This window comes from Pleurodeles waltl, chromosome 12 (assembly GCF_031143425.1).
Source record: "Pleurodeles waltl isolate 20211129_DDA chromosome 12, aPleWal1.hap1.20221129, whole genome shotgun sequence".
NCBI lineage: Eukaryota > Metazoa > Chordata > Amphibia > Caudata > Salamandridae > Pleurodeles > Pleurodeles waltl.
Window position 1 is genome coordinate 614620246 of NC_090451.1, and position 23150 is coordinate 614643395.

Genomic DNA, 23150 nt, shown 5'->3' on the forward strand with positions numbered 1-23150 from the left:
TTCTCCCAAGTCTCCCGATAAAAATGATACCTCACTTGTGTGGGTAGGCCTAGCTCCCGCGACAGGAAATGCCCCAAATCGCAACGTGGACACATCACAAGAAAACAGACTCCCCATCTCTAAAAAAAATTTTTTAAAAAATTGCCCTGGCGCCTAGAGGTTTCTGCCCCCCCTGGGGGCAGATCGGCCTAATATCAATAGGCCGATCTACCCCCAGGGGGGGCAGAAATGGCCTAAAATAAATTTGCCCTGCTCCCGTTGCGTAATGGCACAAAAAAAAAGATCCCTGGTTCCTAGTGGTTTCTGCCCCCCTTGGGGGCAGATTGACCTAAAATCGGCTGATCTGCCCCCAAAGTGGGCAGAAATGCCCCTCCAGGGGAGCGACCCTTGCCTAAGGGGGTCACTCCCCATCTCGAAAAGACAAACAAAAAAAATAAAAATTGTCCAGGCGCCTAGAGGTTTCTGCCCTCTTTGGGGGCAGATCAGCCTCATAACAATAGGCTGATCTGCCCAGAGGGGGGGCAGAAATGGCCTAAAATAGTTTTGCACCCCCCCCCCCCCCCCCCCCCGGGGAGCGACCCTTGCCTACAAGGTCGCTCCCCTTGCGTGACGGCGCAAAAAAAAGATCCCTGGTGCCTAGTGGTTTCTGCCCCCAAGGGGGCAGATTGACCTAAAATCGGCCGATCTGCCCCCAAAGCGGGCAGAAATGGCATAAATACAATTTGCCCCTCCAGGGGAGCGACGATTGCCTAAGGGGTCGCTCACCATCTCTAAAAAAACAAACAAAAACATTTTTTTAAAATTGCCCTGGCGCCTAGAGGTTTCTTCCCCCCCTGGGGGCAGATTGGCCTAATAACAATAGGCTGATCTGCCCCGGCGGGGCAGAAATCGCCTAAAATAAATTTTCCCCCGTGGAGCAACCCTTGCCTACAAGGTCGCTCCCCTTGCGAGACAGCGCAAAAAAAAAGATCCCTGGTGCCTAGTGGTTTCTGCCCCCCTTGGGTCAGATTGACCTAAAATCAGCTGATCTACCCCCAAGTGGGCAGAAATGGCCTAAATACAATTTGCCCCTCCAGGGGAGCCTTGCTTGCCTAAGGGGACGCTCCCCATCTGTAAAACAACAACAACAACAAAAAATCCCCGGTGCCTAGTGGTTTCTGCCCCCCTGGTGGGCAGACTAGCCTAATTAAAATACATTTCCTTCCCTTTGAAGCCTCTCTGCCTCCTCCACGTGATCGGAAGAGAAATACTTTGCATTTCTCTTCCGATCATCGCAGGCATTGTGACAATCAGCACGTGCTCGCGCGCTGACGTCACAAGGGGGGCGAGGGGGGGGGGGGGTCGGGGGTGGAAGGGGAAGGGCTTCCCCTTCCATCCCTGACTTGGGGGGGTGTGGGGGAACCCCACAGAGGGAGCGCTAGCGCTCCCTCTGGGCTTTGTGGCCAGGACGTAATGGTTACGTCCTGGGTACAGCAGCACTGTGCCACAGGACGTAACCATTACGTCCTCAGCACAGAACCGGTTAATATCCAGTTGTACTTTCATAGTCTCAAGCTTTCCTAAACTATGAACCAAAGAAAGGAATTGACTTACTATTTCAGGATGACCATTTGTGTTGTATTCCACAGAAATCAGTACCATAACAGCAGCTGTAGTGAAGCTCAGTGAACAGGCACTTGGCACTGCACCTTGAAGAACATGGATTGATGCTTGTACCTTCTTATGTTTCTTATGTTTATCTGTTACAAATGAACCTTGACTCTTTATGGGCGTTGATTCAGCCCAAGAGGTCACTTTGGACTTTGATGGCATAAGCCACGATAATTGAGATAGTTTGTTGTATTTCTCTTCAGGCATTATGTATATTGATGCACCACTCTCATTTATGAAAGATATTAATCAACCATTTATTTTCAATGTAATCTTTGAACAGTGTTTGTATGATATTTCTGCTTTAGCGTGAACATTTCTTTGACTGACATCTTGCTTCACATGTGACCAGTCCAACGTGTGCAAGTTTCTCTGAGTAAACATCGACATGGCACAATCACTTTCTTCACTTTCACTTTTTATGGAGACAGATGAACTGTTTGACGATGATGTAGATGACGATCAACACTGTTTAGTATTGATTTGCCTCAACTGATGTTGCCTCTTGGCCTTATGGGTGTGTGTCAAACGTTGCTTATGGAACATTCTGGCAGCCATTTTGTCTTTGCGCCATGACACACTTACTTTTTCCTTCTCTTTACACACCATCACAAAATGGGTCTTTTTACCACAGCCTTTATTATCTGTCCAATAACAGGACACTTTCCTATGTGTTGAAATGCAAATCCACATCTAAAACACAACTTCTTTTAATGTGTAGACATCACTTTGTGTCCTTCAGTCTTTTGCTTCGGATTACTTTTCACACTCATGACTGACTCACTCTGGCATTCACCGTTAAATTCATTTAACCTACAGTGTTTGAGTACATTGAGTCTTTCCACAACCAACTCTTTGACGTTCTTGACTGAAAATGCATTGTTTGTAATTAACATTTAGAACAGGATTGAACTTAAGATTCAAAGCATTTTAATTTGACAGAATGTGACCTGTGCAGTTTTCAGCATCTTCTTTATGACTTCTTTCGCAGCATCACCAGCAACATTTTTGAAATACATGATAATCTCTCTCTCTTATCAGTTTCTTTGAGTGCATTGATGAAATCTTTAAATGTCTCCATCCAAGCAGTCCATCTATTGCCAATATTTTGCTTTTTCGAGGTTATCTAAAGGTAGTGTTAGCTTCAGGAAGGTACCAGCATTGTAACTGTTCACAAGGTTAGCTGGTGCTGCAACCAGAGTGCTCTCTGGCTCTCCTTGCCGGGAATCAGGATCTGGTCCATTAATGCCCTTATCCTGGTTCTGTGAAGGATGGACCTTGGGGGCTTCTTTGATGGGCTCCATTGGAAGAACGGCCTTCTGTGAAACTTCTCGCCACTGCAGGTATGGCCGCTTTGTAAAGACAGGCCCAAGAACTTCTCTTGGAGCCACCTTTGGGCGAGGTATGAGGACTTTTTTTAATTGGTTCAGGTAAGTAGATGACTCTTTTATGTATTTGATCAATCTTGTTTTCTGCCTCTCCTTTCACACCTGGCTGATCTCTACTTTTCAGCGCTTTTGTTCGCATCGTTATTTTGCAAGTTATGAATTTATATTTGACTGCATTTTGTAAACCTTGACATATCGACCTTCAGTGTTAATGCTCTGTACAATGTATAACTTTCTTTTACGTGACAGTGCAGTACCTTTTAATATGGTCTTGGTCGTAGCTTCTTGACCAACGATGCATAGACTTTTCAGTAAACCTTTCTTTGTTTTCCACTGCATCACACCAGCTGGAGTCATGCCTTGACTCCACATTTGCCAACCGTGAACTTGGCACTTCAACAAAGGAACATGTGGCACGCATGATAAGTTAATTGGACCATGGCAAACTCTTTCTCTTCCGGTTACTTATCCCCTATTTCGTCACCAGTTGCTGCATCATCACCAGCCTGGGTACCCGCCAATGACTATGCTACACATGGAGCTGTTGATCACACGTCTTTATTCCTCTGCGTATACCTGTGAACTCCAACATTCTAAACCAAGCTTTCATTACATTCTGTTTCAATGATTACATCACACTGATAGAGTGTCCATTTGGAGCCAAAAGGATTCCGTTATAAAACGTGCATGACACTACGAATACCATCCTAGCACAAGCAAGGTGCAATATATAAGTTTCATACTCTGCTCCAGAAAGTCATTTACAGATCAGCTACTTCTTAACTCTCCCAAATGGTGTTATGGTGGTATGTTACAACCATGCTCATTCCTAGCAGTTCCTCACTATGCAAAACCTATTTCTGGTTCTGATCCTGTCAACTAACTAAACTTATTCATTTGAATCCTTCCCTTATCTATTAGAGTTACTAATTCCTCAACAGAATATAAACTAATTTAAAAAACTCATGTGTGTGACAGCGTTAGATATTGACTTCAACTCTTATAGTACAGACCCTAGCAATTAGCTGTAAGCATGTATAGTGGATATAATTTGTATATTGAGAATACCGCTATTTCTCTGCCAACATTAACATCGGTATACATTTTACATAAAATTTAGACTGTTTTCCGAAGTTCACATTGAAGGATGTGATACTCAAGGTTCTTGATATTTTACTGTTTAATCGTTTTTAATATAAAGTTTGACAAAAGACAACTCGAGCTAAACATGTTTTGCAAACTATTAATTTGTCATCAGAGCTTCTTATAAAAAAAATTAAACCATACAATTACACAAGGGACCACATTTGACATAACAGTACGAGAATGAACTAACAATGATATTATAAATTTAGGGTTAGATAAAAAGAGGAAGGGAAAACAAAAGGGAATACATTTAAAACTAGATACAAAGAAAAACAGTATGCATGAGTATATATGAAATAAGTAAGTACAGTTGTTGAAAAACAAGAAACCCAGTCCTAATCAAATATCATCATCATAATCCAAAAGACATCTATTTTTCCTGAGATCAATAGTTTAATGACCTTGCACTGTTCAAAGTCTATATACATCTAATTAAAATCTCAAAAAAGAGCTAAAGTTGGACAACAAGTATGGAGTGACACAAAAAAGCAATTTTAAGTAAAATTGCACTGAAAATGGTTAGAACTGCTACAAAGGTTCCACAAAAAAGGTTTGAGGTACAGTTACTGGAGATAACCAGGGGGTGTGGCTCATCAAGCCATAAAGGCAACTGCCAAATGTGGGAGCTCCCCTTTGTGGGCTCTGCCTCCTCCAAAATCCACAACTGAAGGACAACCCCTGTGCTGGGATGAGACCTTCCCAAGGCCACAATGCACCCTATGGCACTCATTGGGGTGGGACAGATCTGGCCAAGGACCTCCATTTATCCTGTCTTCAACAAGTGGCCTCCTGTGTAGTGAGATCTCTACCACGCGGCTGCACAGGTGGCTGCTGCACCTCCGCTGGTGTTCCTCAAATCAGGCCTGACGGGTATACAGACTTAGGTTCGGGGAGCTGTGGAGCAGATAGATGCTGGGGGTAGACTCTGCCCAGCGAGGCTCATCGTGATGTCCTGTGGAGATGGGCACCTCCAACGTGAAGCTTTGTGGCTGCCTGTGGCCCTTGTTTTTGGCTGCAGCATCACAGGAAGAAAGTTCCTCTCTGTTCTTACGGCTACTTCGGGGCCTCTCGCTATACTGCTCAGCACTTCCTGCTCCAAGCCCAGAGGCCTACCCTGGGGATGAACCGTCTGGATGACTGGCTTTGTCCACATCCCGACGGCCCACCAGATGGGACAGTGTGCAAGGTTAGTAGCAGCAACCACCATCAACAGAGCCTTCAGACATAGGTAGTTAGAAGGCAGGTGAGAGAGACCTTTCCGCTACCAGCTCGACTGCTGAAATCTTGTGTCCCATTGCCTGACATTTACTGCTCGGGTGCTGCACTGAGAAGTGGTAAACAGGCTGCTTGCGCTGCTCAGCCCCTGTGATTTAACAGAGGGGCGGTGAAGGACACTTTAACAGATCGCTCCTCAGCACCAACACACAATGGGGAGTACAGAGCATACGCTGCCGGGAGCACAAATGCCATCATCGGACGAGATCTAACCTGCCTCAACTGGGTCCTGCTCAGACAAATTGGACGCCATCTTGCAGGTGATCGAAACTTCCAGGGTTCACCTGGTAGCTAAAGTGGACACCATATCTGAGGACATCAACCTCCAGCGGGATGTCCAGTGTAAGCTTCCAGACAGGGTTCTGCAATCTGAAATGATTGCTGAATTACAACCTGTTAGAAATTAGTTCTCTGGTTGGCAGAGGTATGCACCCTTGTCCAAATAGGGAAGACAATCCTCGTCAAGGTAAGTCACACACAATCAAAATTATCCTTTGCCCACCCTTCGGTACCTTGGCACTTAGAAGTCAGGCTTAACTTATAAGGCAATGTGTAAAGTATTTGTGCAATAAATTATGCAATAACACAGTGAGAACACGACAGAAAGATGCCACACAGGTTTAGAAAAATATAGGTGATTAAATAAAGGTAAAAAACTATCAAGATTTGATAATCACAAGTTGAGATATCACTTTTTGTACCGATAAGAAGAGTCTTTAGTTCTTAAAAACAACAATGGTCTCTTGCAAGCACAAAGTACCTGGTTTGCGTCAAAATTACATGCACGAGGACCACAGAGAAAGAAATGCATTGGAAAAAAGGTAGATGTGCGTCGTTTTTCCGGGCGCACACAGACGATGCACCGATTCTTTTCCATGAAGCAAGGGCTTTGCATCAATTTCCGGTGCTCAGGCTTGAATCCTTTTTGCGATGCGGGGTCTTTTGAAGCCCAGGGATGATGCGTGGAAATCCTGGGCATTACTGGGAGAGGTCATAGCTGTTGCATGATCCAGTGGGTGATGTGGCATAATTTCTGAGTCGCGGCTGGTGCTGCGATGATTCCTCTCACAGGAAGTCAGGCTGCGTCGCTCCGGTTCGGCGATGCTTCGATCTGGTGGGCTGTGCGTCGAAGTTCCGGTTGCAACGTTGATGCTGCGTCGATCTCCACTCAGGGAGCCGGGTTGCTTCGTTCTGGTTCGGCAATGCAGCAATTTTCTCACCTCTGGACAGGCTGTGCGTTGATTCCGGCAGGCCGGTTTTAAAGTGCACAAGATCCCCTTTCAGTACAACCCTGTCTGCCAGGGTCCCAGTAGGAGGCTTGGTAGTCCATTGTGTAAGGACAGGCCACTGTCCTGTGAAATGTAAGTGTCAGGCCCTCCACCCTTCCAGCTCAGGAAGACCCATTCAGTACGTAGATGTGTGCAGGTGTGACTGAGCATCCTGTGTTTGTGGTTGCCTGGGTGAAATGCACAAGGGAGCTGTCAACCAGCCCAGCCCCAATGTAGATTGGAGACAGGCTGAAAGGGACAGAAGGATTTAAGTGAAGAGAAATGCTCACTTTCTAAAAGTAGCATTTCCAAAATAGTAATATAAAATCCAGTTTCACCAATAAGCAGGATTTTGTATTACCATTCTAGCCATACTAAATACGACCTGTTTACCCCTTTCTAACCAGTATCTTCCACTCAAACAGTATATGTGGTTAGCTCTAATGTTAGCCTATTAATTAAAGGAGCAGGCCTCACAGGAGTGGAAAGTGCATTTGGGAGTTTTCCACTACCAGGACATCTAAGACACAGATATATGTCCTGCCTTTTACCTATATAGCTCCCTGCCCTCTGGATTACTTAGGGCCTACCTAAGGAGTGATCTATATGTGGACAAAGAGGAGTTTAAGGCTTGGAAAGTACTTTTAAATGCCAAGTTGAAGTGGCAGTGAAACTGCACACAGGCCTTGCAATGGCAAGCCTGAGACATGGTTAAGGGGCTGCTTATGTGGGTGGCACACTCAGTGTTGCAGGCCCACTAGTACCATTTAATTCACAACTGGGCACATGCAATGCACTTTACTAGGGACTTAAAAATAAATTAAATATGCCAATTGGGTATGAGCCAATGTCACCATGTTTTAAAGGAGAGAGCATATGCACTTTAGCACTGGTTAGAAGTGGTAAAGTGCGCAGAGTCCTAAAACCAGAAAAAACTGTGTCAAAAAGTGGAGGGAGGCAGGCAAAAGGTTGGGGGTGACCACCTTAAGGCTGTCAGGTCTAACATATGCCCCCCCAGCTGAAAGTGGGGAGAGCTACCCAACCACTAGGGAGCTATCATCGCTAAGATGGAAGTATCTGGAGAGACCATCAGTATTGGCGTGGTCAGTCCCCGGGCAGTGCTCCACCATAAAGTTCATCCCCTGTAGGGAGATGGACCACCTCAAGAGTTTAGGATTTTCACGTTTCATCTGCATGAACAATATGAGGGGGCCTGTGGTCTATCTGAACCCGGACGTGAGTCCCAAACAGGTAGGGTCTCAGCTTCTTCAGTGCCCAGACCACAGCTAATGCTTCTCTTTCAATAGAACTCCACCTCGGTTCCTGTGGTAATAGTCTTCTGTTAATAAATACTACTGGTTGGTCTAGGGCCTCCTCATTCAGCTGTGCTAGGACTGCCCCATGCCATGCTCTGAAGCGTCTGTCTACACAATGAATTCTCTGGAGTAGTCAGGGGCCTTGAGCATGGGTGCCATGCAAATGGCTTCCTTCAGGGAGTCAAAGGATTTCTGACACACCTCTGTCCAATTCACCAACATAAGTTGCTTCTTGGATGGGAGTTCTGTTAAGCGGGCCACTAGGGAGCTATAACCCTTAACAAATCTTCGGTAGTATCCGGTGAGACCTAAGAAGGCTCTCACCTCTGTTTGGGTTCTAGGTGGTTGCCAGGCCTTGATTGTTTCAATGTTGGCCTGGAGGGGCTGCACCTTGCCACCACTTACTAGGTGTCCCAAGTACACCACGGAACCTTGCCCAATCTGGCACTTACTGGCCTTGATGATCAGGCCTGCCTGTTGCAGGGCATGAAGCACCTCCTTGAGGTGGAGCAGGTGTTCCTCCCAGCTAGAACTATAGACGCGTTCTCCCACCCCTCTTTCACTATGCTTAGGGGTCCCCTGACAGGATACCCATAGAGAAGTTCAATGGGGCTAAACCCCACCCCTTTCTGGGACACCTCTCTACAAGCAACGAGAAGGCATGGCAAGAGGATGTCTGACTTATTCTTCATGGCCTCAGGTATGCCTGTGATCATGTCTTTTAGGGTCTTGTTGAACCTTTCCACAAACCCATTGGATTGAGGATGGTAAAGGGTGGGAAACCGGTAGGTCACCCCACATGCATCCCACATGGACTTTATGTACGCAGACATGAATTTTGTGCCTCTGTCAGACACAAACTCTTTTGGGAATCTCACACGGGTAAATATCCCCATTAGAGCTCTGGTCACCACCGGTGCAGTCACTGTCCTTAGAGGGATCACCTCTGGATAGCGGGTGGCATGATCCACCAAACCCAGGATAAACCTGTTGCCTAGGGCAGTTTTGGGGTCCAAGGGACCAATTACGTCGATGCCCACCCTTTCAAAGGGGGTGCCAACGACAGGGAGTGGGATCACACATGTCTTTAGCCTTTCCCCTGTCTTCCTACTAGCCTGGCAGGTTAGGCAGGACCTACAGAAAGCATTTAAGGCTACCCGCATTCAGCGCCAATAAAAGTGGATGACAAGCCTGGCAAAGGTCTTGTCTTGCCCCAAATGTCCCTCCAGGGGGATGTCCTGAGCCAACCCCAGTAGGAAGGCCCGATAACACTGGGGGACCACAGGCACACGTGGTGCCCCAGCTTCCGGTACCTTGAGCTCACTGTAAAAGAGATAATTCTCCCAATAGATATGGTGATCGCCAGAGGCTTCACCTGCTGCCTGGGCTGCGGACTGTCGCCTCAAACCCTCAAGAGTAGGGCACTCTTTCTGCACTTTGCAGAACTCTTCCCTGGTTGGCCGACCCTCAACTTGCCAGACAGCAAGCTCAGGCAGGTTATCCAGGGCGGCAATGTCCTTCCCAGTTGGCTCAGGGGCCTCCTCCTCTGGGACAACATCAACCATCATGGGAACGTCTGGGACCGGTTCCTTGCACACCTTTCCCTTCCTCGTTGCAGCTGTCTGGGCCATTGTACAAGGCTCCAGACACCCTTGACTCCCTTCCCGGGCAGCCATGGACTGTGTGGTCATGCAGACCCACTCAGGCAAACCTACCATCTCCAGGTGAGACCCGAGCTCCACCTCCTTCCAGGTAGTATGCTCAAGGTCGTTGCCTAGCAGACAGTCTACAGGCATGGCAGGACTCATAGCTACTTTTAGAGTACCAGAGACCGCCCCCCACTCAAAGGGAACCGGAGCCACCAGTAGGTGACTCACACAATTGTCAGCGACTATGACCTGGTTGAATGTATTGGGGATGACCTGCTCTGCTGACACCAGCTGACCCCTGACAGTAGTTTTGCTGACTCCGTGTCACGCAGAGCCTCCACACTTTGCCCATTAATGGTGACCCACTGCCTTTACTTGGAAGTATGTGTGGGACAATGGGCTTTTGGCACCATTTCCTCATCTCTCAGGGACACTAGGGTTACCTCTATCTGTTCCCCAAAACTATCTGGGACTACCTCCTTCTCAAACGCTACACTAACCAACCCAGGTGTCTGCCTGTCTGCCCTCCAGTGGGTGTCTGCCCTCCAGTGGGGGACTGTGCTTGCATGGGACACTTAGAGTCGCCCTTGAAGTGACCATGCCTGGCGCACTCTAAGCATTTGGGTAGAAACTTCCCTTTCTTCTTATCAAAGAACCCTGGCCTCTTCTCAGACTCAGGCTGGGTCTAGTTACCAGCACCCCCATGGGAATTGTTTTGGGGTCTTTTGAGAACTCCTTATTTTTAATTTTTTCACCCCTCTCTTTCTTCTGATGGAAACCCTGACCACCTTTGTGGGTGTCCCCCCAGATACTTTTTTGGACACTCTGGTGCTGACCCAGAGGTCCGCCTCCTCAGCAAGCTTCCTAGGGTCAGTCAGCTTACTGTCAACTAGGTGCTGGCGCAACTCTGTAAAGCACACACTGAGCATATGCTCTCTCAGTATCAAGTTATAGAACCCCACATAGTCATCTACTTTACTGCCCCTCACCCATCCATTCAGTGCCTTACTGGAAAAATCAAAAAAGTCTACTCAAGTTTGTGTGGAGAGCTTGGTGCTGTCCGTAACCTCTGATGGTACTTCTCAGGGATCAGCACAAACTTGGCAAGTATAGGTGTTTTCATGGGAGAGTATGTGTTCTGATCCATTAGATCTAATGTGAGGAGTGTGTCCCTCCTAACAAAAGGCACCTATCCCCACAAGTCTGCCCCCCCTAATGCTCTTCAGGAACCCCATGAGCCCTTAGTGAAACTTCATAAGCACCCAACCACTTATCACTTGTCATCTTCCACCACATAACTTGTCACCACATTTTTGGATATACAAACCTTCTTGTCCCCAGCAGGTCCTGCATTTCTGCTGCCATCTTCACTGCTGGACTCAAACTGCCTAGACTTGAAGTCCAGCTCTTTCATACTCAGTTTGTGAGCCAGAAGAACTTTCTTTTCAGCCAAGGATCTCTCAGCTGCAGCCTCAGCTCTCCTCTCCTCTGCCTATCTTTAAGCTTTCCTATCCTCCGCCTCCACGTTTAACCTTTGCCATTTGCAATTGGAATTCTCTCTCCTACATCCTTTCCTCTGCGGTCAGGCCATGGGTAGAGACACTGTTCCCTGGTTTAGCAGGGGGGCGCAATTCCAGGGCCCCTGGTGGCAAATCCTGTGAGGGGCCATCCTCTGGCTCCTCAATCTCAACATTCTCTTGTGAACGGGCTTCTGCCCAGGCACTTGGCACCTTTTGTTACTCGTCCTTCCTGGAGGCACCCCGGGTAGGTACTCCCATCCCCTTGCAGAACCCTTTCAGCTGGCTGACAGTGGATGTCTCCAGCTTGGCTAGGTCAAACTCTCCAGCTCCTGCATGAGACACATCCAGAGACATGTTGTATGAAGATTTGATTAAACTGGCAAGCAGAAAAACTAAATTGCAGAAAAAGAGAAAAAATCAAGTTGACCTTCTACTGTGGGTAGGTATCGTACACATAGCTATTGTATGTTACTGCACAAATACAAGTCTTATCCTCACCACTGATCACCAATGTTAGAAATTGGGTCTCTGGTTGGCAGAGGTATACACCCTTGTCCAAATAGGGACCACAATCCTCATCAGGGTAAGTCACACACAATCCAAACTATCCTGTGCCCACCCTCTAGTAGCTTGGCACTGAGCAGTCAGGCTTAACTTAGAAGGCAATGTGTAAAGTATTTGTGCAATAAATCATGCAATAACACAGTGATAGCACCACAGAAAGACACCACACAGGTTTAGAAAAATATAAGATATTTATCTGATTAAATGAAGATCAAAACGATTAAGATTTGATAATCACAAGTTGAGATATAATTTTTGTAATGATAGGAAGAGTCTTTAGTTCTTCAAAACAACAATGGTCTTGCAAGCAGAAAGTACCTGGTTTGTGTCAAAATTACACGCAGGAGGACCGCAGAGGAGGAGATGCGTGCAAAAAAAAGGAAGGTGTGCGTTGGTTTTCCAGGTGCACACAGACGATGCGTCGATTCTTTTCCATGCAGCAAGGGCTTTGCGTCGATTTCTGACACAAAGGCTTAAATCATCTTTGCGATGTGGGGTCTTTGGATGCCCAGGGAGGATGCAAGGAAATCCTGGCCAAGTCGCAGCTGTTGCGTTAATCGGGTGGGTGAAGCGGCAGAATTTATGCCGCACGGCTGACGCTGCGTTCATTCCTCTCGCAGGAAGTTGGGTTGCGTTACTCCAGCTCGACGATGCATCGATCCGGTGGGCTGTGCGTCAAATTACCAGTCGCAAAGTTGGCACTGCATCGATCGCCACTCAGGGAGCCAGGCCGTATCGTTCTGGTTCGGCGATGTGGTGATTTCCTCACCACTGGACAGGCTGTGTGTCGATTCCGGCAGGCTGTGCGTCAATTTTCACCACACAAGGATTTTCTTTGCAGAGATGAAGTCTTTTTGGCCCTGAGAATTCCGGAAACAGGAAGCAAGCTCAATCCAAGCCTTTTGGAGAGCACTTCTCTGCAGAGCCAGACTCCAGCTAGGCAGCTGGGCAACAGCAAGGCAGCAGTCCTTTACAGCAAAGCAGTCCAAGTGAGTCCTTTGGGCAGCCAGGCAGCTTCTCTTGGCAGGTTGTAGGTTCTGGTCTGTCCCAACAAGTGTCTAAGTTGGTAGGGTCAGGGACCCAGTTTATAAACCCAAAAGTGCCATTGAGGTGGGGGAGACTTGTGCTTTTAGGTGCTTTACTTACCTGAAATCATTAAAATTGCTCATCTCTGGTTCTACTATTTTTGTTTCAAATAAATGATTACAATTTACTCTATTTTTCTAAAATGGTGTGGGGCTTTTCTTGTGTTCTGTTTTTACTTTAATCCTGTTTGAAGTGCCGCTTAAATACTTCACACATTGCCTCTAAGTTAAGCCTGACTGCTTTTGTGCTAAACTAGATTGGGGTTAGGTAAAGCACAGGTTAATTTGGGATTTGCTTCCATTTCATCCTGACAGGGATTGTGGTTGCTGCTTGAGTAGGATTTCACTTCATCAAACCAGTAATGCAAGTACCAAAATATATCCTTCTATTGCAGAGCCTAGCTCGCCTTTGTGTAATCTGACTTACTTTTTCAGCCTTTGAACCTTTAAATAACAATGTTTCCAATGTTTGATCAGCTAGCCCAGTGCCTCCTGCTGTAATCTTCTTTATAGTCTCAGTTTTACTGTTTCAATATTTTCCCTCCCCCAACCTTTGTCCCTCTCCTCTCTAACCCCACCGGCCCTCTTCAGGGCCTCAACCGATCATTACCATCTATCCGACTCCATATGGAAATGACTGGGAGGTGCACCCCATATTGAATGAACAGTAGACAATCATACTAAATTATCTCCTTGAATATAAAGGGTATGCATACTGCGTCCAAGCAACACAAGATTCACACTTATCTCCAGTGGAGGAGGAGTGAAATAGCCATACTCCAGGTGACCCACACCAATAGAGTTGAAGACAGGCTCTAAAAACGCTGGAGAGGCCAGGTCTTCACCATGGATTTCCCAACTTATGCTTGGGGCATGCTCATTTGGGTGTGATGGGGGTTCCTCTAAAGGGACTATCCAAGGAATATATCCAGAGGTTGTTTGGCCTCTTGGAGACCATCCTAGATGGCTCTCCATTGCTCCTGGGAGGCTTTTATGCCACCAACTTAGACCAACCACAATTCCTCCACTGGTTGTCCTTCCTCTTCAGCACCCATTTACCCTGGCTGATAAAGAGTGACTTTAACCGTGTACTGGACCACACTACACACTGCTCCCACCCTCCTTCCCATCAGTACACTGACAATCACAAACGCACAGAGTCTACTGATGTGGCTTGAACAGTGGTTCCTGAGAAATATCTGTTGCCATCACAACCCAGAAATCTCACTTTATTCCTATTACTCACCACTACACAACATATTTGCTTGCCTGGATATGAGCTGTTCCCTTCTATCTTCTCAGTAGGCTACATGGGCTGGGAACGTTCAGATCATAGCCTTTTACTACTAAACATACACTGGGGATGATTCCCTACCTCCGTCCCCACATGGTTATTGCAACCCTCCATTCTCAAAGATCCCATGTTCAGAGATTACATTTCTGGTAATATATATTATTTTGAAAACAATGAGGGCACAGCATCCTCACCCTAGTTGAGAGTTTAAGGTGGTTGTCTGGGGTTTCTACTTTAATGTTATTCCAGGGGAGCAAAAAACACTGCTCTTCGCCCTTGATTCCTCTGAACGCACTATATGGCGGGGGGACAGAATGCAGTCAAGGACCCTTCTCTACATCCCTTAATGACCCAGCTCCAAAAAATGAGGCCCACATGTTGAAACATTTGATATGCTTTGACTACACCTCCACGTGGCCTGCACACACTTAGAGGGTAATAAATCTGGTCACCTCCTAGCATGTTTGATCAGTTACAAAAAACAACTATCCCAGATACCCTCGGTTCATAACCCGGCAGGCACTCTCCTTCACACCCAAAAGAAGTTCCACAACACCTGCTCTGCCTATTACACAATCCATTATGCTTCCTTCCAATCCCTATGACTCAGTAGTGCACAGCTACTTAGTGGATGCACCACCACCCGCCTCTCCTTTGCCTCCCCCGCGCCTCTCCCCAAAAGAGCGGGAGGAATTAGATGCCGCCATTACATGGGAAGGCGTTCGCACAGCCATATCAAGGTTGGCCACAGGAAGACTCCAGGGACGGATGGTCAGCCAGATGAATTCTACAAAACTTCCATCTGGGTATTGTCCTTCATATGGACAAAACTCTACAATACTGTCCAGAGAAGGATCCCCTCTGTCCACACTTTGCGAGGCATTGTTGCCTTCCATACCGAAACCTAGGAAATACCTGGCAGATCTGGCTTTGTACTGCCCAATAGCCATTCTAAATATGGATTAGAAATCCTGTTCCTTTGCCCACCGCTAAAAATACCCTTAGCACCCTATACCCCTACCGAGCCCTAAACCCTCAAATACCATTACCACCCTTTACCACTACCAATCCCTAAACCCTACCCAATCTAAACCTAAATCCCCAAGCCAACCCTAAACTTAAAGCCCTAAATGTGTGTGTTGGGGTGTATGTTTGTGGCTACAGGGACTTTATAGTTAGGTTCATATTTTGCACAGAGAAAACCATAGAGATTCAGGTGTTAGAGTTATTTCAAGTAACTATAACTTGTGCCCTAAGGTAACTATAACTCGCACCCTTGCCATGCACAGTTGTCTCATCAATATTTTTACTACAAATGTTATCAATTATGTTATCAATGATGTCATCAATGATATCATGAGTGATGTAATATCTTGGGTAATTACCAGTGCAGGAGAAGGGCACAAGTCCCCATGCCTCCTTACGTCACACATGCCTCAACAGGCCATTATAGCTCACCAGCCAAATTACCCCCCGCCAACACTCTGCTGGGTCTGAGAACCCACAGCAGCTGCACCACAAAGGATTGGCTGTGCTCTTGTACCCAAGCAGGCATAAACACACTGGGGGACTTATTCCAAAATGGACAGCTCTTGTCCTTCAAAACTCTGATGGGCCACTGCAACCTGCATGACACCAATTTCTGATATATACTGCACTCACTGGTGCACTCTGGGATCTTTGGGGACTTAAGAGTGAGGAACCCACTACTCATTCACTCCTTTATACCATACACCCATTGGAGATGGCCACAGCTAATCAGCTGGCTAGCTGAAGTTCTCACAGAACAGTCTCAGGTTGTACCGCAGAAGTTAAGGGATACATGGGAGAGAGAGTTTGGCAGGGCTGTTCATGAGAAAGAGGGGGCTGGGGCAGAGACCTACCCGAGGAGAGTTTCTAGGAACACCCAACACCAACTGATTCCATTCTATGTACTCCACAGAACCTATCTCTCTCCCCACAGATCTCTAGGATCTTCCCAGGAGCCCCACACACCAGTGCCAGATGCCGTGCCCCTGATGCAAGTTCTGAATTTACTCTTACAAAGCCATTGAAATTCAGCAGTTATAGTTAGTTCTTTCAAGTAACGAAAACTTGCACCCTAAGGTAACTATAACTTGCGCCCTCTCCATAGGAGAGGGTGCAAGTTAATGCATCAGTGCAGCCAATAGTCTTTGGCAAAAACTGAGTGGCAGGCCTAACACTAGCCTGCCCTTCTATGAACCCTAAAAACCCCTTACTACTCCTTAACACTGTCCTTTCCTGAACTTTAGAATTATGTACTAACCCTTAAACAAAACAGTACCCTTCCAAGAACTTTAAAAGCCCTTAATCCTACCATTCCCTGAACCCTTAAAACCCATTTCCACCCCTTAGCGCTGTTCATCCACGAAGCCTAAAAATTATTTTCTTCCCCTTACCTTAAATTCTATACAATGTGCTGTAAATGCAAGCTATCTTATTGTAAATGAGGATGTTAAAAATGTGTTTTACGTGTAGTGACAACTGCGTTGTAATGAACTATTACCGAAAGGTTTGGCTCCTCAGTTGCAGCTGGCATTGTAAATGCTAATTTTTATTTTGTTTCTTAATTGTATTTATGCACAGTGTGTTCACACATTTACCAGTGGTGTAGTGGTAAACCTGAAAGTAGTTTAACAGTTTGCATGAAACACTTGATAACTATAAAAACAATATCACATAAACGCACTGAGGGGAAATCATTCTTAAGTTGCAGGGTGAAATGATTTCCACCCACAGCACGCCCCACTCAAACTGAATTTCTGCGAAACCCACAATTCTGAGGATTTTAGGGAATTTAGGCAGTGCTTACTATATAAAAGAAAGCACGGCAGTGCCCTTAGCTCTGCTGAAAACTTCGCGGCCGCTGCTTTCGAATGTCAGTGCCTTGAATCCACCCCAGGCCGCTTTAATCCGTTGCCAGACACCCCATTCCCCTTTATCTCATTATTGTGAGTTTCTGATTTCTCACTTTGTGACGGTTTTTATGTTTCTCTCTGTTACTCCTTCTTTCATCTTTGTGTGTGTTTTTCCCCCTCTAGCACTTGGGAAATGTCTGAAGCATAAACATAAATGCTGGGTCCCCAAAAAATGAGTGCTTGTGAACTCCACCGGCACCCGCGGGCTCAAATGAAACACTAAATTAGCAAATACGTACTACCTTTAACTGAATCATAGGAGTTTGCATATGCTGATTTCTAGACAGATGCAGAACTTTGAAATCCAGAGTCCGTAACTTGAATCAAGCTTGAGAGGTCTCTGGGAAAGCAGTTACTAATGGTAGTGGGGTTTCTTATGAGTGGGTTGGAATCGGTGTGGCCACGATGCAGGAACTAGACACAGATAATAATACATATTTCATACATGCGCCTTAATTTCCGTCATACTGCAGTGACTTTTACTCACTGTTGCCAAAAACGCCCATTCGCTTGTGCCCTAAATGGCCGGTGGAAGGCTCTCAATAACAGCACTGTTTTAAAGAAACAAGTCAGGGGTCCAGAGATTTTCCTTTGGAACCCCTCGCTGCTGAAAGCAGGGTTTGCCAAATACCAGGGCTGTCTATCATTGATTCCACCTCAATCTCCTTTCTGGGCCATACTACACTTAGGGCTACATGTATCAAAGTTTGGTTTTGCGACTCGCAAATTGCGAGTCAGAGCGACTCGCAAATTGCGAGTCAGAGCGACTCGCAATTTGCGAGTCAGAGCGACTCGCAATTTGCGAGTTGCAAAACCGTATGTTGAATAGTATCAATGACACTATTTACGCCTCGCAAGGGGGTCGCAAATGCCCACCTCATGACTATTCATGAGGTAGGTCGCAAATTGGGGCCCCCCTTAGGGAATGGCGGCCCTCACAGGGATGGTGGCCTGCTGGAGAGAGCAGACCACCATGTCCGTGACTACTTTTAAATAAAGCAGGTTTTTTTTGTTTTTTTTTTAAATGCAGTCGGTTTTCCTTAAAGGAAAATGAGATGCATTTGAAAAACAAAAAACAAAACTTTTTTGTTTCATTTTTTCAGAGCAGGCAGTGGTCCGTAGAAAAAACATTTTTACTGACATTCACAAAGGGGAAGGGGTCCCATGGGACCCCTTCCCGTTTGTTAACTGCGATTGTTTTGCGACCGCATTCGTGGTCACAAAACAATCATACATGGGACTGCGAGTCACAATTAGGAAGGGAACATGCCTTCCTAATTGCGACTCTCAATCCCTTTTTGCGATTCGGTAAATAGTTTACCGAATTGCAAAAATGGTTTGGCACATGTCAAAGTGCATCTTGCACGTTGCAAATGGCCCAATTCGCCGTTTGCAACGTGCAAAAGGCTACGTACATGTGGCCCTTAGTCACTTATGCCAGTTCTATTTTGTCCTTGTTTTTCCCCCTTGTTATTACTGTTTCCCTGTGCATTTGAGCCTTATTTCTCCCTTTCCTTCCTTAATGTTTCTTGTTCAGGGCGTGAAGAAGAAACATAAGTCCTGGTCATGAAAAATGACTGCTGGTGGACATGTTGGTTTCTCACCAGTTGTGGCAGGGCTGGGGGCCCAGACTCCCCCGTGGCAGGAAGCCGCTCCTGCTGCTTCGTCTCGTGCCCGGAGGAGTCTATAATTGGACACTTAACCCGCTGCGTGGGACCATCAGACCAGTTGCGGCAGGGTTGAGGGGCCTTGGAACTGTCTTGCCCAGACTCACCCGCAGCAGGAATCCACTCCTGCTGCTTCCTGTCGCGCCCAGAGGCACCTATAATCAGACACTTCGCCCGCTGTGCTGGACCATCAGACCAGTTGTGGCGGGGCTGGGGGCCTTAGAACTCTCTTGCCCTGACTCACCCGTGTCAGGAAGCCACTCCTGCTGCTTCCTCGCACCCGGAGGCGCCTATAATCGGACACTTTTCCCGCTGTGCGGGACGCACGCGGGCATTCCTGGGTGAAGAATGGGTCAAGAGCGGGCCCGTCTGCACCCGTCAGCGACCGGACAAGGCCGGGCTAGGCCCCGTCTCTTGTCTCAAACATTAGGAGGGTATTGGGTAATAGTGTGGCTTTTACTGTGTTAGGCCTCACCAACAAACGGAGCTACAATGGGGAAGCGGAGAAATTCTTATGGGTGGCAGGAGCTCTCCCTGGGGATTCAGGCCCAAAACTAATAACTAGTTATCTCACCTCTATGATGGGCGCAATTGAAACTGAGATAGGGAGGGTAGAAGCCAGCCTGGGCCCAACTTTGAAGAAGTCTGGTCCCGGGGATAAAGAAGAAGCAACCCCCTAGAGAACCCCTCCATGGCTAAATCTAGGAATCCATGGGTCGTTTTAGATCTTTAGATCAGGAACAACCGATTGAGTCTATTTCCCTAGTAATTACCGATAGTCCGTCTTCTAAAAAGAGCAGGCAACAAGGTCCTCAAAATATTGTGAACCCCTCCCCTGGCCCAATATTGCTCTGCCCAAAGACTATAAATTCACCTGGGAAGGACTTATCAGTGTTAAACAGGGATAAAGGAAGGCCTCAGTCAAAGATGTCTAAAAGAGCTGCCTGTGAACGTGCTGCTGATGAGAAGTCATCTATCATCCCCCGTGATAGATATAAATTGTGGTCTGTCATGTCAGATATAGGGGTGGACAAATATCTGATTTCCTTACTTAATAGACTCCATGCCTGTACTACTGCTCAGGTTTGCTTTAGTCAGGAAGGTGACCTTACCAAAGAATTTCCATCTCTGAAGGGGGTCAGACAGGGGTGTGTGTTGGCCCCTTTTCTTTTCCTCCTTTAAATAAATAGCCTTTAAGATTTTTTTTATGTAAGATGGGAAAGGATCGCCTCTTATTAATTCCCAGCCTCTCCCAGTATTACTCTATGCGGACGATTCTGTCCTTATGTCAAGGACAGCAAATGGCCTGCAATCCTTATTGGATGCTTTTGACATTTTTATGGGAAATCTCGGCTCAAAATTAATAGAACAAAATCATTTGTGATGAAGTGTAGGCCAAAGTTATCAAAAAGTAAAAGATTTGTTATGGAAGGTGCGGAAATACTTAAAGTTCCTAACTTTACCTATTTGGGGGTTCCAATTGATGTTGATTTTAAATGGAAATTTTAAATTAATGTCTGCGTTTTGCAGTTTCAAACAGCTATTGATGCAGTTTTTAGGTTTTCAAAGAAATTGGGACATAAACAAGTTAAGGAGATGCTGACTGTTTTTAAAAGTAAATGTCTCTCAATTGGCTTCATTTGGAGCTGGGTTGTGGGGTTACACGGACTGTTCGAGCCTACAGATAGTGGAAAACAAGTTTCTGAGAAGGCTGTAAGCAGTCCCTCAATCCACTCCGGCCGCCTTTTGCCATGATGAAGTGGGTTTGAGGGATATAGCCAACCACATAAGATTGCAACCTTTATTGCTTTGGCTAAGAGTCTGGCTAAATCCCGAAGCTCACCTGTGTAGGTCCGTGTTTATGGATTGTCTGTCACTGACTCGTTCTATGGCCATTCCCTGGATTAGATATGTTAATCTTAATCTTACGTTCTCCCGCCCTGGGGTAGGGGAATATTTCCAGGACCCCAACTCCTTACCTGGGGGGGCTAAACATTGAATTAAGGACTTGTATTGGCATTCTAACTATGATTCAAATTTAACTGGTAATACGCCTGGGGCTCTGGAGTGCCTGCTGCCACAGTTATTACTCCCTAAACTATATCTTAACATGATCATTTCTGAGCGGCACAGTTTTTTATTTACCAGATTTTGTTTGAAGTCCATTCACTATTTATTAACATTCAAGGCACTTGGTTTAAGAATCTTCCTCCATATGACTGTGATGGTAGATTGCGCCAAAGCACCTTTCACTTTATTCTTTTGTGCAATTTATACATAGTTCCTAGGAGAAGGTTTCTACGTCCCGTTCTTCTTCCCATGGGTATTAGGCGTAGTCATCTTGCCTTTTCTAAAATCTATAAATGCTGCTATATGAATTCGTAAGTGTTGTTGTTTTTAATCTGTTTTTAAATTGATACTGTTATATTTTTTTATCGTTTTCTCTGATTATGATGTCTGTAATTGACTGTCTTTTATGGCTTTTTTGAGCCGAATAAAGTATTTTGATGATGATGCCTGCTGGTGCCCAACACAAATTAAGCACAGAAAGACTGCTCAGCTGTAAGGCCCCACCTCGAAACCTCTAAGGTGTGGGATTTACTGTATTATATTGATCTTTTCTTCCTGTGACACTTGTTTATTAATGCAATCAATGATTTTTCGCAACTAATGAGCAAAGAATAACGAACTTTTTATAGATTTAACAAATCTAGTAAAGTGTGGCCAATCTTACCCCCTCATTTAAGACCATACTAGTTGGTTAATTTTCGAAATGTTTCAATTGAGATCAACTCATGCATGCCTTTTTAAAAGTCAATTTGCTTCTCTTCTCCATAAAGGGTTCAATCACTCAAATTGCAAGCCTGCTGGTGCTCCTGATGGGAAAAGCGTTCTTGGTTATACCGGTTTCGTCGTGGGCATCGTTGTTGTTTGTTTGTTTGGTCTTGCCGCTCTTGCAGCCCTTGTACGGTGTTGTAAAGGTAAGAAATCACATTATTTACTAAGAGGTGGCTGGTGAGTTATAGAGGTCGGGTATTGGACTTCTGCAGCTTCTATCAACTTTTACATGTTAGCAAACAATATTAGCAAGCTGTCAGTCACATAAGCGCAATCCAGATGTGCTGGGGCACAACATAGTTCAAATAGTCATTCTTACATTTTGAATTAATGAGAATACATATGTCCTGCAAACAGAATCCAGTCTTTTATTAGGACATTTTGAATGATCGAGCACAAAGAGAATCTAGAATTTCTACTGATGCAAACGCATGAGTAACCCGCACAGTTTTGGTCCCAACACCCTGTCGGAGGAATATGACCCATCTTTAAACAAGGACATTGCATTCATTAGAAGGATGCAAAATGGACTGAAAACAGAATAGAGCACAACGTTTAATCTGGCTGTTGATTGTGTGTATGAGTTTCTGATAATGAAGTACTATGACGTATGAAGGTGCTTCCTGAATTTACTGTTGGAAATTTGCATTGGTATTGGCCCAGATTTTTGCCTTCTTCAGCTGAACAGGTATTTGTTGGCCATAGGACCCGGGCACATGAATTTTTCTTCTAACTTGTGGTAGACTGCTTGTGCTATCCCTTTTAAACATGGTGGAATTGGCATACACCTAATTGAAACTTTTAATTTACTTATAAGTACCTAACATATGCTACTATTTGTACACTATTAAGCCTGTCTTAAGGCCTGCCCTTTTGGACTGTGGGTGACATTTTCAACTGCCACTTTGGCCTGGCATAATAAACCTTTTTTCATGCCTAAGCATTCCTTTTAAATATTTATAAGTCCCTACTAAAATAGGACCAACGTGCCAAAAGGGCCTTGCATTTAAAAAGTAGGGCATGTGTACTTATGTTTTACATGTTCAGGCAGCGAAGATACACCAGTGTCCTTTTTTAGTGCAGTAAGTCTGGCTCTCCCATGGAAAGCACTGGGCTACATTACATTTTATCTCCTTATAATTCTATAATTTAGTTTGGGAGTAGCTAGAACAAATGCTTCAAAGGCTCATTGTTTTAGGAATTTAAAATCCAATCTAGAGGTGACATCCCATGTTTTAAATTGCTATTTTTAAAATGCAACTTTTTGAAAATTGCCATTTTCCTGCCTAAACCTAGAACTGCCTTTCTGCCAGTGTCTAAGTGTTACCTGGCCCCTGCTTGACTCCCTGGAGTGAGAAACGTATTTCTCCTGGACCACAGGCAGAGTGGGTGAGGGGAGATGAGAGTCTTCTCACAGGATGGATGGTCAGGAGCTGTGCCCCGCCCTTATTACATTTTGAAGGAACTTTGACTACCCCACAAACAAGAAGTTCACACCAGGCCTGCCCCTGCCTTTGTTTCACCAGCCAGATCAGAGACAAACCAAGAACA

At 45.7% G+C, this 23150-nt stretch overlaps 1 protein-coding gene across 2 annotated transcripts in view; it reads left to right on the plus strand.

The window, feature by feature from the left end:
- Positions 1-23150, plus strand: part of LOC138268348 (SLAM family member 5-like) — a 586627-nt gene that overhangs the window by 207964 nt on the left and 355513 nt on the right. For both annotated transcript variants that reach the window (XM_069217902.1, XM_069217901.1), the window contains exon 4: positions 21602-21742. In XM_069217902.1, the coding sequence (XP_069074003.1) occupies positions 21602-21742 (141 nt within the window). The remainder of the gene's footprint in view (positions 1-21601; positions 21743-23150) is intronic.